Genomic DNA, 19,301 nt, shown 5'->3' on the forward strand with positions numbered 1-19,301 from the left:
TCATCTCATGCAGCAAATCTTGCCATGAGAATTGACCAGTTGAACCGATGAAAAATAAAACATCATTTTTTCGATAACAAAGGATATACACCCTAGTTTATAAAGTCTTCGGGCGTTGGTATTTTTATTCCAATTTTAGAAAATATTTTTCACGAAACGGAGATCCTTAAATTGAATGGAGGAGCTCAGAAATCTTCATTTTATTTGAATTCAACCTTAACAACTAAAATTTAACCAATTCAATTTAACTAATTTAGCTAATATTTAATATAAAACTTGTAATTTCCAATAAATAATTAATTGTAAGGAACATAAAAAGAGAACATTAGAAAATTTTGAGAGAGAGAGATCTTTTAAGCTTCAAACGCGTAATGTGCTTCTTGTATTCAACGCTAAGCCGCCCTATGACGAAATATTTTACCGAACCATATTTTACTATTAAGTCAGTCTTGACGAAAGCGTGCCTATAGAGCCTTGTTCGAGCCTTGCTCACCTGCTAATTGTTAATTTGAAACGTGCCATTTTATTTCCTCGCATTTAGCCACTTGTATTGTACACAGTTACACGGAAAAGAATGATCGAAACAATTATCACGATAGAGAATAAAATGACAAATGAGAAGATTTCGGCTGTTCCTATGTAAAACGCAAATTTATGACTTAATCTTGTCGCTTGCTGTTTGCTTCTTACCGGAATGAGACAGGAAAGGAAAGCGTCGAGTTAATTGAATTAATGCGACGCACATTCGTAACATTTATTTGCACACGTGCCTCCTTCAGCAATAACGTTGACGCCTTGCGAGCGATTACGAAACGCAAAGGTTTGCACATAACTCCTGTCACCGCGGGGAACAAAATTGACGGTGTAATTTCCATTGGAATTAAAATTCCTCTCAAGGCACACGCAATCGTGCAAATTAGTGAACACACATTTAACCTTCATGTCGATATATCAGTGATAAGTAAGGTGAGGTGATCCGAACGTACTTTTTAGTGAATATTAACGACAGATAGACTAATCGATAAGTGAAAATTGATGATTACGCATTTTGCATTGAACTTTAATGTCCGCTGAGTATCTAACGTAATTAAGTGTTTGACGATGAATTTGAATCTGAGTCTGAGTCTTTAGAAAAGTTCGAGTCTTTGATTTTCAAAACGTCTGAAAGCTTGAGAATTTAACAAATTTTTAATTCAGAATCTTCAGAGTATTTTGCTACTCAATTACATTATAGAAAAGATTATCAAGAAAATGAGTAGCGAGTGGTGAAAAATCAAACATATTTTTCTGTAAATGTTTTCCAAGAGAGAAATATTTTCCTATGCTGAGATTTAATAAAAAGATGCTTTGTAAGATAGGTTTTGTACAATGTTCATCTATGTACATACATAGTATATATGTATATATGCATGTGGTATTAAACATTTCAATCTTCACGTACATTCCTAGAATCATATTCCAATGGCAACTGATATTCTGTTGTAGACACTCGATCTTATCCTCTCCGTCTGCAATCACTCACTGTTCCTATCAAACTGTCATAAATTATAATACCATCAGAGAAAATTGCGTTCTTACGCGACACATACATAAATCCATGAAGATATAGAAACACTTGTAAAAATCTTTTACGAATATATTACGAGCGCAATGGATATTCAGAGTGATTTAAAATTTGACCGATATAGCCATGGCCATTGTATCTAATGATAAACTGAAATATAAATAATAAAATAATAAAATGTAGTAATAAAACGTCGAAACGTTTTATATGAAACGTACAATATAAATTTGATAGTTTTCTACGGTAAATGTCCAGTTACTTCAGCGAGTCACTGTGTATTATTTAAATAATCATTTTTAAAGTATCTTATTCAGATAATACTCCAGTTTGCTTCTAAATCGAAAAAAGATATGTACAAATAGCATAGGGAACAACTATGTTTCGTTTCATAAATATCATAAATATAAATATAAATATGTTTCATAAATATCTATCTTTTCTAAAACATCGAATATATTACGAGCGCAATGGATATTCAGAGTGATTTAAAATTTGACCGATATAGCCATGGCCATTGTGTCTAATGATAAACTAAAATATAAATAATAAAATGTAGTAATAAAACGTCGAAACGTTTTATATGAAACGTACAATATAAATTTGATAGTTTTCTACGGTAAATGTCCAGTTACTTCAGCGAGTCACTATGTATTATTTAAATAATCATTTTTAAAGTATCTTATTCAGATAATAGTCAAGTTTGCTTTTAAGTCGAAAAAAGATATGTACAAATACCATAGGGAACAACTATGTTTCGTTTCATAAGTATCATAAATATAAATATAAATATGTTTCATAAATATCTATCTTTTCTAAAACATCGTTTCTAAAATATCTTATTTAAACAACAGCCAAGTTTGCTTCTAAATCGAAAAAAGATGTGTACAAATACCATAGGGAACAACTATGTTTCGTTTCATAAATATCATAAATATAAATATAAATATGTTTCATAAATATCTATCTTTTCTAAAACATCGTTTCTAAAATATCTTATTTAAACAACAGCCAAGTTTGCATTTAAATTGAGACACATAAGACACATAGGGAACGTAAGAGACAAGCTCCCTTTGTATTCGCCGATTCACCGGTTCGTCAGCAAACGCGCGCCTGTCAATATGAACACGTAACGTCTTTTATAAGAATGACTGACACTCTCAGTCTCTCTGTTCCTCCGCCAGCTCCATTGACGGCACCATGGCATCAAAGATCGGACACGGATCGCAAACATTCGCACGCTTCGACCGCGAGCCCGTACTTTCCGCTCGGTGATAACGGTCTGCGTGGTGGCATAAACGATAAACGCTGGCGATAACTGCGCCCACGATACCGCACGGGTCTTTTGATGCCCCGGTGACATCATTAATTATTGTTTTCCTTCCTGGTATTCCACCATGTACGTCGGAAAGTCACACGAGAACTGTGAGAGCAGCCAGAAGATCGGCCCTGTTGTTTCGATCGATAGGAAATCTGGCGAAACTGTTACGCCTTAGTTTCGCGCGTATAAAATATTGCTTTAGCGAGATCTATCGACACGTGGTAATCTGATCCACTCTATCCTTTGTTCTATTATCCATACAAATAATTAACGTTCAATATCTTATAAGAAATTAAAATTATAATTAGAATTAGTAGAACTGGTTTTTATATTGTTGAGAAAAAGTTATACAGGAATTCTGTATATTTTGTCATTTAATGTTCAGATGGTTTAGATTGAAAGCATCAAGGCATCGTTAATATACAGGACTTTCGTGCAATTTTCTTATAAATTTGAATAAAACGTACCTGGAAATCGAACATGAATTTGCTACACTTAAAGAGCCTTCTTTATAGCCATAGACTATAGGAAAGTTCCTGTGTGACGTTTAGACAATTTTCTTATCTCGATAAACGAAGAAATTGTAACAATTCTATTGAACAAATTTCGATTGAAATTTCGTCTTATTATTCGTTAAATACATCGTTAAATATTTACCAAGAGAATGTTTCCCGTTCTTTACAACATACACCAGAGTATTTTTCTTTCGAAATTAATTAGTACATTTAAAAAGCAAAACGAAAGAAATGTATGCAAATGTATGGAAGAAATATCTCGTCTAAAATCGTATTTTTACCAAGATACATTTCCATCGTCTTTCGTCGGCTTCTCAGTAATATCTCTTTTATTCATTTCCGTATTCGCGTTTCTTTCCATTCGACTCGTTAAATCCTGGAAATTGTTGTAAATGCTAATTGCGGTGTTTTCACCCCTGTAACCACGAATCCGTTCGTCTTAAATTACTTTTGTTGACACGAAACCTTTCTCGTTCGTGAACACTTATTCGCATGCATAATGCAACGAGCGAAAATGATTTCGTGAAGCGAATGTGCCGATATTTACATTGATTATCTTTTTTCAAGTATAATCTAAGATGTGGGGAAAGGGGCGGCGTTTAAAAAGAAAAGGCCCTTTTAACTTATTCTTTCAGATCGTTTCGATATTAACGCACCTGTTTATTTACATTTCCAATTCGTGCTTTAATTAACCGACCTTTTCTTAACGAACTAGCCGCGAGAAAAAGGGGAAAAGAAGGATTTATCCAGGCGATTATCAAGTGCAAGAAATCGTCAAATTATGCTTGGCCAATAAAAAACCTGCTATGCCAAAATTAATTTCACTCGAGACAGTTTTATATAATCAACGAACTGTTCCTTTAATAAATATCAAAATCTAAGAAAATTATATAAAATCGTATTCGTATCTGTCAAAGAAGCAAATAAAAATACGTATGTATTTCTGATACTCGGCTTTTAACAGAAACAAAATTAGGAAAATTATTAAAGTAAAAAAGAAAAAAGGTTACTAAAAGGAGCTCATTAGTCTGATAAATATATTATATTATTAATCACTTATTAAAGAGATTACCAAAGTGGATTGCCAAAAAATAATCAAACATTTCGAAAAGCTGGCATTTCCATAAAATTCTGACAAGTCGTTAACACGCGAACAAACTTTATCTTCTCTCCAGCACTCTCTCGTTTAGGGCGAATCGCTCGAACGTTTCGTGTCGAAAGCAACGAGTGGACAGCTATATCTGTGTAATTCACGTGGCTATAGATATTTAGTCGGGTTGACAAGAGATAATGTTAATGGGGGGATTCGTCTGGTGGTTTATCAAACCTTAAAGAGGCCGGCTCAAAAATCTATAAAAATTCGATAAACCAGGCATGCTTCTGAGAAGCTTCATCCAGGTTTTTTACCAGTTCCATCAAAGTATCACAGCTGTTTATATCGATTCTTCTTATGAAATTTCAACGAATGACTGAGGTTTCCTATAGCAGTGCCAATTTGTTTTCAAACCACTTTTAAGAAATCTTCTATCTATCTTAAACATTGTAATATAATTAGCATTTACATGTTACATAATTAACTTGCTCTTAACAGCGTGGTTCGAATGTCATGAAATGTCAACGACTTAAAAACGGCGAATCACGACGAAAGGAAAACTGGAACGTTATGTCACTCGTAAAAATTTATATCAAGCAGCTGAGACACTGTGAATTATTATATATTTTCTCACGCATTTTATGTATCTCTTATGTATGTAGTGAAGTAGTCTGGAAGGCGTTAATTAATGACAAAAATTCTGTTACGCTCGTATTCGGAATCGCAATGCGAATCTTAAAGAGGAATCCTTAAAGAACGATTCAGAGCACGTTGATTACATTCAGCAGCAGTTTATTTTGCAGTAATTGCTAAATAAAATAAAGTTTCTCAAACAGAGAATATAAAAAGGTGTCTCATTTTCATTTAATGGAAGTGTTCGAAACGTCTTCGAAACGATCTGTGGACACGTCCAGTAGCTTTAACTGCAGCTTACAATGTGCTGAACATTTCTTATTAGCCCATGTAGGGATGCCACCTTTCGGCTGTTCATTAACATTAATGGCGTTGTTTCGGCTAAGATATCTTTCTCTTGCTAAATAAAAACGATCTCTATACGCTTGATACTGATCATTTAGATATCGATAACTTAATCTGTTCTACTCATTGAGTTTACTTTTCTCCTACAGCCGATGCAACGTTAATCTCGTTCGCTTTAGTGATTACATTAGTTCATCCTTACTTTCCTGCCTCATCAGCCAACCTTTTCTATATTTAATATTTCTTTATTAATAAACACGTGTTCCAGAGAAATTGTAATTTTCATTTCCTTCGCGATCTCGCAACTCGAGGAAATAATTATAATTATAGCGTTGATGAAGATTCGTTACCATAACTAGTTATTAATTATACTAGAAATAGCACGATTTCCTTTCTCAATGTTCCTCTTAGGCGCAAAGTATTTTATCCGCAAGTATTCTAATCCCTGCGACATAATCTCCTGTACTATTTTATTTAAAACACAGTAAAGTGCGTGTTTCCCCTAAAAGATCAACAGCTTGCGAATAATTAGACTCATGGAAGAAAAATTTCCTCGATCTTCTGTCAACCATATGAGGTGATTTGTTGTACGTGTTGGTTGGTTTATTAAAGAGACGAGCGAGGAATTAGTAATTGTCAGTTATTTATATTAAAATCGCTTTAAGTACAGAGATGCTGATCGTAATCGTTTATTCGCTATTCGATTGTATGGCTCGCTATAATCATTGTCCTACAGAGTATGTTCTATGTGTATGTTCATTTGTATCCATCGGTGTATTACAAAAAGTTCAAGTGTAGGTCCAGTTGAAGACTACAAATAACGGCGATGATTTTTGTCCGGAGTTTGTTGACCTTTGAACCAAACAACGTTAGTATTGACACAAGAATTAAGAATCAAGTAGTATTGATCAAGACATAAGAATTTTTCGTTGACTCATGCGCCGCTACACACGTAATCACAATTTTCCTATTTGGTTCACGGATCGAAATAACCCTAACTGATCTACAGGCTCTTTCTTGCGCGCAATGCTTGGTTAAAGGCGCGCAACATCCACGGCGATGATCGAATCGAGATCCAAACAAGTTCCAAGAGCGTCGGGACGCCCATCGTGCGTCAAGGTGTAGGTGCAACACAATCAAAGCATTTAGAGCGACCTTCTGGCTGAGAAGTAGCTTCTGCAGAGGGTTCGAAGTTGGTGAGGGTAGCGGCTGCCTGAATGGCAGCGGAGAGTCAGTTTCTCTAGAGACTGCACACGGTGCGTTCGGTTCTAGTGTCAGTGAATTTCACTCTCTATTTGTCACGATTCAGTGTCGCGTTTCTGACGTTCATGTGCGTGGAAAATATCGATCAGGCTTCGGTGGTTTGAACAGTTTAATTAGACAGACATGTACAGCTGTTGTCGATGACGTTTGTTGCTTCGCAGGATTTACGATATTGGAAGTGCATTATAAATAAAAGGTAAGACGATTGGCTTGTTAAAGATAGGAAGGAAAATGTCAATTTTATTTGCACCGAGTGATTATTATACGTGCTGTAATATTTTCTCATTTTTGCTTTTGGTTTTCTTTTTTCTTTTTTTAATAGAATTTAAAGAATTTTGATTGCTTTTGATTGGACTTGAAATTAAGGGTAGTTACTGCGAGAGAAAGTGGGAGCTTTCGATCGCTAAAGCGACCAATTACGTGACAAGGTGTCTGTTACAAATTGCCCATTTTATTAGAAAATATTTATCAATATTAGAATTATAAATCGCAGATTTATAATCAACGTGTTACGACGATAATTTTACGTAATTGTTATTTCTATTTCGATAAAAGGCAGTATTAATTTTGCCATGAAAACGTTCAAGTTTTTATTCATTGGAAAAATAAAATATCTAGAACGTGGCATTTGAGAAAAGTTAAAAAGCGTAAATATCACCAAGACTATGATTGTTTCTTGGACTTTCATTATTTGCCACGTGTTCATTAAATATTTATATTTCAAGATACATAAATTTCTTTGCTAGTCAGGTGTGAAGTACTTGTGTTTGTCAAGTCTGAAGAGATAGAGCAGCTCGTGCAATGATGTCATACGAATACCCTCATCCGGTTTCCAAGACCTATCGATATAAAAAAGTGAGTAAGATAAATAAAAATAGTAGGGTGAGAACAAATTTTTACACCGCTCTAATACCACGACAAAACTTTCTATCTTCTGCTTCGTAGAACAATTAGAGATTTTATTCGTAAAAGAAGTTTAATAATTTATTTAATGTTATAGTGCCTTTCACGCGTTTGCTTTAAAAATGCTTTAAAAATGGCTATCTAAACTTTCTTCGTTATTAAAGTTTAATTAATATTGTTCTTTTATTTAAATCAGATAACGAAACCTCTGTTGGAAAGAAAACGACGGGCGCGAATAAACAAATGCCTGGATGAGTTGAAAAACCTTATGATAGATACTTTAGAGGTACGTATCTATGATATTATTATATTTACTTTTATTTTATTACTGTATTTATGAATGAAATTTACGCAGAAATACTCGATTCAAAAACTGTTTCTGCCAGAACTTCTAAGAAGAACTCTCCCATTTTTCAAAAAATACTGGAACTTTAAAGACACTGGCATTTCTCTTATCCAAACTCTTTTTAACAACACATCACATTACGTACGATAACACGTACACGTATACACGATAATAAGATTCCCACTAACGAATGAATTTGTAATTTGTAAAATTTCATCTGTTTTACTATCAAATTGTCGATATCGCGCAAGAAAACCTGATATAGATACTACTCAACGATAATCTATACAATTTCGCCAACAGTATGATTTGACTTGTCTCTAAAAAAATATTATCTCCAAGAGGGAACTCACGTAGACTCGTGCGCGATTAAAATCAACAAGTTTCTTCGATTTTGGAAAAGGTCTATGAATTCCACTGACTTCTTACTTTTTTTTTTTTTTTTCTTAGTTTATTTCGGTTTTTACAATTTGTTCTGAAAGACATTTGGTAAAGTATTATATCTTATTGGTAAAAAAAAAAAAAAAATAAAAATAAAATATAGCATGTGGGTAGCTACCCCCAGCGGGGTGCCAGCTTCGTTTTTTTCTAAGTTATATCTTTTATAAACTTCTTACTTTGACTAAAAATCTTCCTTCTAAATTAACTTACAACCTATCAACATCGTTACGTGAACATTACACAATGTCACGAGAAAGCCTGGTGATTTCTAGAAGCAATGGCAGAAGTGTGAGAAGTCTATGAATTCCACTGACTTCTTACTTTGGCTAAAAGTTCCTTCTAAAATAACTTATAACCTATCAACATCGTTTACCTGAACATTACACGATGTCACGAGAAAGCCTGGTGATTTCTAGAAGCAATGGCAGAAGTGTGAGAAGTCTATGAATTCCACTGACTTCTTACTTTGGCTAAAAATTCCTTCTAAAATAAGTTACAACTATCAACATCGTTTACGTGAACATTACACGATGTCACGAGAAAGCCTGGTGATTTCTAGAAGCAATGGCAGAAGTGTGAGAAGTCTATGAATTCCACTGACTTCTTACTTTGGCTAAAAATTCCTTCTAAAATAAGTTACAAACTATCAACATCGTTTACCTGAACATTACACGATGTCACGAGAAAGCCTGGTGATTTCTAGAAGCAATGGCAGAAGTGTGAGAAGTCTATGAATTCCACTGACTTCTTTCTTTGGCTAAAAATACCTTCTAAAATAAGTTACAACTATCAACATCGTTTACGTGAACATTACACGATGTCACGAGAAAACTTGGTGATTTCTAGAAGCAGTGGCAAAAGTGTGAGAAGTCTATAAATTCCACTGACTTCTTACTTTGGATAAAAATCTTCCTTCTAAAATAAGTTACAACTATCAACATCGTTTACGTGAACATTACACGGTATCACGAGAAAGCCTGGTGATTTCTAGAAGCAATGGCAGAAGTGTGATGTAAATGTCAGTAAAAGCATTGGACAGGCATTTGATCGGCTCTGGACGCAATACATTGGTCCAACGAGCACGTGCTATGCTTTTTTCCTCATCATCGTAGCGGGAGAAACCTTTGGAAGGAAGCCACGGTTTCTTGCTCGACTTACTGGCCGTGCTCGCGATACCACGTTTCCCCTCTGTAATTTCACGAGTCGCTCGCAGCAGGAAATGCATTCTCAAGCCGCAACTACGCGTGCAATCGATTTGGTGCTTAAATATTCCTAGACCGTGGGAACTGCTCGCTCGCTTGCTCGCTCGCTCGTTCGCCTCGCGGTGTCAAGTAAACACGCGACTTACCCGTAATTATGAAACCAGTAGTTAAAGCTTCGACTGTGTTCATTACATTTAATACGTGGCGTAATTGCGATGTCTTCTAGCAGATAGCGGAACTTGCAGAGCTCAGTATCGTCGATGGAGATCCTAGATGCCATTGTATTAACCTGTTTCCTAGATAAGCGCCGTGTGAAATGATTAATCACCTTTTTTTTTTTTTTTCTTTCCTATGAATAGTCATGGAGTGATGATCTCTTTCTCCCTCTCTCTTTCTCTCTTTCTCTGTCTATATATTACCGTGAAATTGTTGAATTCAATGGAGATTCTTCAGTTTGTTGTCCCCTTTTTAAGATGGTCAGAGGAAATCTGTTGTATGTAGAGCGTGGAGTTTTCTGCGAATTCGTATTTCGACGAGTAAATGAACGAACGAGAGCTAAGTAATAATTTGTTTCCCATCGATAAGAAGGATGTCACCATCAAGAAAATATTTTAATTCCTCTTCAATAGTACTTAAATATAGATAAACAATATTTTATTAGATTCCCAAAAGCTAAGAGTTATTATATAAATTATAGAAGAAGAGAAGTTTATTTCATCGCAAAGTGGTCGAATTTCCAATAGTTTTCTATTTCAAGCTCTACTTTCAAACGTTCTGAAGAAATTTACTTTTCATCGTTGTGTTGCACACACGCGCGAAAAGGAATGTTGCGATTTAAAAATTGCTCTAATACTTCTCTAACAGTAAATGATATACGTGAACAGTATTTCATTACAAAATCTTTCAAACGGAAGAAAAGAATTTTTTTCACTATATAATCGAATTATTGATGATTTTCTTCATTCTCTTCACTTCAAATAGACTTCCTCAAAAATTTGCTTTTGAGATGCCGACGATCTACCTCTCAGAAATGGAGAGCTACAAATTTAACATTCTTATGACAATTGTGGATTTAAAAACTGTTTTAATTCTTCTCTAACAGTAAATGATATACGTGAACAGTATTTCATTACAAAATCTTTCAAACGGAAGAAAAGAATTTGTTTCACTATATAATCGAATTATTAATAATTTTTTTCATTCTCTTCACTTCAAATAGACTTCCTGAAAAATTTGCTTTTGAGATGCCGACGATCTACCTCTCAGAAATGAAGAGCTACAAATTTAACATTCTTATGACAATTGTTGATTTAAAAATTGTTTTAATTCTTCTCTAACAGTAAATGATATACGTGAACAGTATTTCATTACAAAATCTCACAAACGGAAGAAAAGAATTTGTTTCACTATATCATCGAATTATTGATGATTTTCTTCATTCTCTTCACTTCAAATAGACTTCCTGAAAAATTTGCTTTTGAGATGCCGACGATCTACCTCTCAGAAATGAAGAGCTACAAATTTAACATTCTTATGACAATTGTGGATTTGAAAATTGTTTTAATTCTTCTCTAACAGTAAATGAGAACAATATTTCATGAAAAAATTTTACAAACGGAAGAAAAGAATTTTTTTCTATATAATCGAATTATTGATGATTTTCTTCATTCTCTTCACTTCAAATAGACTTCCTGAAAAATTTGCTTTTGAGATGCCGACGATCTATTTATCTGAAATGAAGAGCTACAAATTTAACATTCTTATGACGGTGCAGAGCAATTTTGTCTAAGATACACCGAGAGTCCTCTTCGTTTCACTTTATCCGATTTTCGTATGGAATCGACGCGACGTTAGAACTGCGACGGCAAATTTATAGAAAAATAAAACGTCATTTTACGAAGTGGTAATACCGGTGCAACAAGTTTGCTTAAAAACCTGCGCAAACCTATAGATTGCAATTTTGTAAACGTATGAAGCTGTTATCGGAATCGTACGAAAATACAACATTCCTCTACATTGCCAACTTGATTACATTTTTATCGCGGATGAAAATTACTCGACATTTTACGCCGGTTCCAACAGAATCGCCCATGGAATAGCAAATATCGAGATCGCGCCAAGGTTTAGCGATTTAATGATAGCTAATTATACGGTGGGGATACATTGACGCAGTTTCTATGCGAGACAGTTACTTTTTGAATTCACCAGTACCTTATAAAACTTTCGTCCAATTAATTTTAGCATTTTTCATTTTAGATGAAAAATAGTTAATTGCAAGGCTATTATAGTCTTCTTATAACGAAGCGATATGAACGTTAAAGTGTAGTATCGTTTCATTCAGAGAAGATTATGTACGGCCGCAAGGCTGATAATTGGAAACCATCCGAAACCGAAAGGGAAGAATTAAATAAATAGATAGAATTAAATAAACCTTGGCATAGAGGAAGAATATTAAGAGAAAAAAAAAGAAAAAGAAATTGAAACGGTATAGTAACGAAATTCGCATACAGAAATATCGAAGTTGAAAATGGAAGAAAGACAGAATTAAATAAACCTTGGCATAGAGGAAGAATATCAATAGAAAAAATAAAAAAGAGAAAGAAATTGAAATGATACAGTAACGAAATTCACATACAGAAATATCGAAGTTGAAAATGAAAGAAAGACAGAATTAAATAAACCTTGGCATAGAGGAAGAATATCAAGCTTCAAGAAAAAAAGAAAAAAAAAGAAATTGAAACAATATAGTAACGAAATTCGCATAAAGAAATATCAAAGTTGAAAATGAAAGAAACATAGAATTAAATAAACCTTACCATAGAGGAAGAATATCAGTAGAAAAAATAAAAAAGAAAAAGAAATTGAAATTATATATAGTAACGAAATTCGCATAAAGAAATATCGAAGTTGAAAGTGAAAGAAAGATAGAATTAAATAAACCTTGGCATAGAGGAAGAATATCAAGCTTCAAGAAAAAAAGAAAAGAAGAAAAAGAAACTGAAACGATATAGTAACGAAATTCGCATACAGAAATATCGAAGTTGAAAATAAAAGAAATATAGAATTAAATAAACCTTGGCATAGAGGAAGAATATCAATAGAAAAAATAAAAAAGAGAAAGAAATTGAAATGATATATAGTAACGAAATTCGCATACAAAAATATCGAAGTTGAAAATGAAAGAAATATAGAATTAAATAAACCTTGGCATAGAGGAAGAATATCAAGCTTCAAGAAAAAAAAAAAATAAAAAGAAGAAAAAGAAACTGAAACGATATAGTAACGAAATTCGCATAAAGAAATATCAAAGTTGAAAATGAAAGAAGACACTCGTAAATTATAAAAATATAAATATGGAAATTTGTCGAATGAATCAAGATTGTCTACCTACGGTGGTAAATTTCAAATGCAGCGGCAGTGTAGTTCCTGTCGTAGTCTTCCGCCATCTGTACAAGCATCCAGTAACTTTCACATGGGTTCCCATCTTTACCATTATACGATATTCTTTAAAGAAGGGAATTTTTTGCGAAACTTCTTTTTATAAAACAATCGTATACTTGTGCCTCTCAACCCTTTGTGATTTTCTAATCTTAATATAATCATTTAGCTTCAGAAGAAATCACTTAATTCGCCGTATACGTATATAATCACAGCATTTTCAAAAAGAGTTTCTCACAGTTTTCCTCTTACTTCCCAAATAAATTCACTTCACTTAACCTCTTCACGTAATTACACTTCTTTCTTAGACACAGGATAACCAAAATCTGATCTATTTCTAACCTATTTCTAAAGTTTATTTATGTCGATTAACACGAGCCGGTTACAATTTCATCTCCATCGCTGACACGAAAATTCAGAAGCTTATCGGTTTGTCATACTTGATATTATTTAAAGATGATATCGCCAGGGCAATCAGATTCCTTCGTCGTTCCATCGAATCACGAAGCGTGAACTCTCCACGCTCAGACGCCTACGTTACGCCATTGAAATTCAAATTCGTCTCGGTTCTTCTGTCGGAATGATCGCGTTAAACAAATACACGTGGCTTTTTACATTCGATCGTGAGATAGCTACCCGTTTCTAATAATGGATTATATCTTCGCTAGTCTATCAAAGACTCTTTGGAGCGGCAAAAGTCTGGGAAAAGACTAGAATAATTTATAAAATACCACTTAACAAAGCGGTAGAGTTGAATGAAAATTCTTTCCAGTTTTCGATGCGTATCGAATGACAGTGGAAAGAAGAAAAGCGAGCAGTTGGTCAAATAATTGAATCGAACGAGCAACTTATTTACGCTTCGAACAAAACTCTATCCCCTTTTTATCTTTTTCTAAAAATTATTCACCGGTGAGGACGTAATTCGATGATTGCAAATCCGCCTCGTGGGAACTTTCTTGTCGATCGTAAACGTTGTCGTTAAATCTCTTGCAAGATAATCGCTTCGTTTAGCTTGCACGAGACACTGTTGATATAAAGCGTTCCTTCTTCGAAATCAACTTGGTCCCACAATCAGAACGTTTAAGGATCCTCTGTGTAATAATATCAGCACTTTTGGTAATCTTCTTCGGACGATGATGGATGATGATGGTTCGAACGCCAAATGAAAGATTCATCATGGAAAGAACAGGTATATCGGATAATAAATGAGAAAGCAAAAATTGCTGCTTCGATTTTCATTCACGGTGTTCATGGTACCGTTTCCTCTGTCTTGTTAATTCAGTTCACATATCGCTAATAAATTTCAAGCAAAATTCTTCGTCCTACCTGTATAATTATATCTTACGGATACCTGAAATCTCCTACTAACTTTCAAATGTTTATTACTCTGATCGAGATTTATTCCAAGTACCGAGCATCGACTGTTTTATTGAATATACTCGAAACGATTTCTATTTCGAATACTGTAAAATTGTTCGTTTCTTTAATTAATCGGTTTCGTAATTGTGCAGCGAAAGTCGTATGAAATTCAGCAGACTGATCAATTTAATATCGTATATTATATTATTAATTGATAAATTATTAGCGAAAATGATCGTCAAGTTCGTTTAATCAGATGTCAATTAAAATTTCGTTCGATTAAACGCAATTGCACTGTATCGCACCTACTTCTATATTACCCAACTTGACAAAAGTCGAATAAATTTGCACAGCGGTAAAATAAAAAGTATTAACTTATCAACTCTTAAGTTGTCAATTTACCAAAAATAAACGCCATTAACTGGTAAATTATAGCGAAAAGCGAGCCAAAAAGCACAATTCGCGATTCAACTGGACGATCCTACCGTGTTGCGATATTCCCTTGATTTTTATCCAGTCGAATGAGATCGTAAAGTATCGAAACGAGAAGGATATTACACGTACGTTATCCTATTATATGCGAACTCTTAACTTGTCAATTTATTAATATCGTTAATTGGCGAATTACCTTTAAAGACGATCCTAAAGTTCATTTAACCGGACGCTAATTAAAATTTCGTCCCACTAAGTGCACTGTATCCACTGTATCGTATTTCTTCATATTCAAAAGAACGTTCACGAGCTTAGCTTGGCCCGTATACGGCTCAAACGGAACCTGAAAGGATTTATCGATTGCAGACGGAGGGGGAGGACATCAGCAAGCTGGAGAAAGCGGACATTCTGGAGCTGACGGTGCGCCATTTACAAAGGCTACAGGGCTCGCGATCTTCTGGATTGTCGGGCACGATTACGAAGAACGAAGAGGCATCGGCCGAAAGTCGATGGCTGTCCGGTTTCGGGCATTGCGCAGCTGAGGCGTACAGATTTCTCTCTGCGGTTCCAGGTGAAGGCGCGGAAAGGTTAGCGAGACACCTCGCAGCTGGCCTTCAAAAGAGCCGGCAAACGAATTCGACGGTAATTATCTCATCATCGATGATCGGAAGACAATAAGGCGAAAGTAGCCAGACCCGTGAACATCACCGGATAATTCATCGTTCTTCTCACCGAGATTGACACCATCGCGTGTCCTGTTTCAATTTTTTTTCCACGTGTGCGTGTTACTTTGCCTGCCGGTCAGATGAAATTGCACGATCGGCCAGCTTTGTAACTTGTCACTCTATGTAATTTCCCTGTGATTAAGCTTATTCCGAAAAATCCTGTCACATGTAACACGTTTATTTTGCTTCTTTTTCGCGTCAAATTTCCTCCATATATTCTACTTTTCTGATGTCGAAACTCTTACACCACGTTGCAATACAACGATATTTCACGCATTGGCATAAGTTCCCTTACACAGACACCCACACAGGCTTTCTTCTTTTTTTTTTTTTTTTTTTAAGTTTGTTTTGGTTTTTATAATTTGTCCTGAAGGACATTTGGTAAAGTATTATATCTTATTGGTAAAAAAAAAAAATAAAGTGGGTGGCTACCCCCAGCGGGGTGCCATCTTCATGTTTGCTAGGTCATATCTTTTATGAACAGGTATTTGAACAGGACACTTACATAGGTCATACTGATTACTGTCTAGACAGTGGGGCTCAAAGTATTTAAGGGATCATGGGTCACTACCTGAGTCTAGTCTGAAAGTAACTGGCCAAGTATCAACAATTCTTGTACACGTGGTTAATTATATCACTCGCTTATATACATCAGGTTCTGTAGTTCTGTTTGACAAACATCAATGACTATTATTTCAACACAAACATTGTGTCTTCCAAAGATTATTAATCTTAGCTTCAAAATTAAATTCTAACACACCATCTGAGTATTACAGACGTATATACAGTCCCGTCCAACCGTATCAATAGAAACATAAAAATATGCTATCAATTGAATTTTCTGAAATTCGACGGTAAAATTGAAATTATTTTCAATTATATTTTAAAAATACATCTCGTTTGTTTGTATCGAGTTGGCACGGTAGTTGCCAATTAATTTCGTTTTCTTATAATTTGGTCGATTTTGTAAAAGGAAAATGAAAAATTACTTATATTCTTCGCTACACCTGCAATTTTGTAAACATAATTTACTATGTTGCTTTTGATGTTTGCAACAGCTGAAAACGAGCATGTTAACCCAAACTTTGGCAAGTCTGGATCTCACTGCTGATATACTGGCACCTTTGATTACAAGTTCCGCTAGGGAGAACGTCCAAGTAACATCTTCCAATCAAAACGCGATGGCATGTCGTGGAGTAATACGCGAAAGAATCGCCCTGAATATCTCACCTGAATGCGACATCACGGTGACCATGGAAAATAAGGAAAAATTGAATACGAGATGTCATTCTCAGGCGAAAGACTTCACAGAAGAACGAGTAGCGAAGAGAGTTAAAACGGAAGTCAAAGTCGAAGATGACGAAGAAATTGACGTGGAACGCGTTGATGAAGCTGATCCTATGTGGCGACCTTGGTAGTTTTAATAAAACTATACATTAACAGTTCTCTTAATTTATATTGAACTTATGTAAATATAAAGTTCCAGGATCTGCGTCATTACTATAGCTTTAAAAGATGTTTGTTAAGTTTATATGTACACTAGTATTAGTACAGTTTTACTTAACTAGTAATTTGCTGTTTAGCTTGTTGGAGAAGCGGGAAATGAGTTGGCTTTGTTTCAGTATGTGATTTGCGTTAATAATTAAAAAGTTGGTCGAAAATCGTAAACAATTTTACGTTATTTTATTCTGACTGATAAATTTTATACGAATTTCGTCACTCTCGATGTTTTGAGATTATGAGTGATACACTTATACATATACAAAACTATAGTGAATGTTAATAGCGTATATACCAAGCAGAGTCAAAATGAAAATTTACAAGGGATATGTATATATTTTGTAACTATTTAATGCATTTAAGAATTTATTTAGTGACTAAGGTATTTCTTGTGTTATGAATGTTATAGGGTGGTTTAATAAAAAAAAAAAACTTAGCTTTTTACCGAGTAAAGGTATTAATTATTCTATGTTGAATCTTGTTTGCTCGAGACATACTTTAATTTTAACTTTCTATTCGTCTTTACTACATTATCTGTACTGTTACATTGTTTACTAGTATGTCACGAATCTTTTATTACATTGATAAATTAACGTTAGTTTGTATAATTTATTTCTGATATTAATATATTAAAAATGTATTTACTTCAGTTTTTATCATATTTATGAACGCGAAACATTGTATCGTTACGAATAATCGATCTCATTGTTTAAAATATAATTTGCAATGCACATGGTAATGATTTCTAGACGGTTAAATTAATTTTTCTGTTATTCAAGGCTATCTTTTACAAGAAATATTTACAAGGACATTAGAAGAATTGTATCCTAAATAAGGAAAATAATTAATTCCATACTCTTTAAAGTAAAACGTAATAACGTTTATACGAGGAGAAAGTATTCTATCTTAAGGAAACATGTCATATTTTTTAAAACATGATCTAAAAGTATTTGTACGCATTACTATCCTTATTAATTCGTGAACGATAAAAAATTTCGAATTTTTATTTTGTACCTTTTCGATCTGAGAGACATAACGTGTTTAAGACACGTACGTATGTACATTGTGATAAATAATATATAATTATAATGACTTTTTTAATGTTTAAGAAAGTTTAAGGTAGAAATGTTTAAGAAGTACACAGATTTATCAAAAAATAATTACCGTTATAATAATATCATTCTATTTAAGAAATAGGTAATATATTTATGTTTCTGTTTATAGATAGGTCTTTTAATATCATATTCATTAATTATCTGCTATTAGATACTCTTGTCTTTCAACTACGAGTAACGATTAATTAATATTTTGCAAGAAGATGTTTCAAGGCTGATGTGGACCTTTAAACAGAAATTTTAATGTACAATTGTGATAAATCTTTTTGGTACTTGGCTTTAATGTAATTAAATTTCTACTCTTAGGTAATTACTATAGTAGTAACTATGTTATTATGTAATAAATATAATAGTACCTATGTTATTATGTAACAATAAAATGTCCATAAGAAAATGGTCTTCCCATGCGAAATGATAGGGGCAATAAAATAAAACAAAATTATCTTGTGAATAAAAAATGTCAGAAATACATATTTATATAATCCTATCACGCTTATCGATTCATTTCTATCCAATTGTGTCCTTTTATCGTTCAGAAATTCCAGAAGTGGAGATGTGGACCTTCAAACAGAAATTTTAATGTATAATTGTGATAAATCTTTTTGGTACTTGACTTTAATGTAATTAAATTTCTACTCTTAGGTAATCACTATGATAGTACCTATGTTATTATGTAACAATAAAATGTCCATAAGAAAATGGTCTTCCCACACGAAATGATAGGGGCAATAAAATAAAACAAAATTATCTTGTGAATAAAAAATGTCAGAAATACATATTTATATAATCCTATCACTCTTTTCGATCCATTTCTATCCAACTGTGTCCTTTTATCTTTCAGAAATTCCAGAAGTCTGAGGATATTAAATTATAGTTCAAGATTCGATGAAAATTTTTCTTGCGATATTGAAAGTGTTTTTTATTCGATGAAATAAATTTCGTAACAAACTATCATCGCGAACTACCTATCATTTTCGCTTCTACAAAATTTAAATCAAACGCATCCTATCATTGCTATTTACATCTACGATACTATCTTAATTTGTTATCATGTTCGTATAATATATATTTGAATTATGATTGCTAAGAAATATAAAAAAATATTTCTA

The 19,301-nt window shown here is 33.7% G+C and overlaps 1 protein-coding gene across 1 annotated transcript; it reads left to right on the forward strand.

Moving 5' to 3' along the window:
- The first annotated feature begins 6,484 nt into the window (after positions 1-6,484).
- On the forward strand, positions 6,485-17,385 carry LOC132913277 (enhancer of split mgamma protein-like). The gene is made up of 5 exons (XM_060971485.1): positions 6,485-6,927; positions 7,482-7,586; positions 7,831-7,920; positions 15,219-15,494; positions 16,636-17,385. The coding sequence occupies exons 2-5, from the start codon at positions 7,533-7,535 to the stop codon at positions 16,993-16,995; spliced, it is 780 nt and encodes a 259-aa protein (XP_060827468.1). The 5' UTR covers positions 6,485-6,927; positions 7,482-7,532; the 3' UTR covers positions 16,996-17,385.
- Positions 17,386-19,301: the final 1,916 nt, after the last annotated feature.

The sequence above is a fragment of the Bombus pascuorum genome, chromosome 13, assembly GCF_905332965.1.
Source record: "Bombus pascuorum chromosome 13, iyBomPasc1.1, whole genome shotgun sequence".
NCBI classification, from domain to species: Eukaryota; Metazoa; Arthropoda; class Insecta; order Hymenoptera; family Apidae; genus Bombus; species Bombus pascuorum.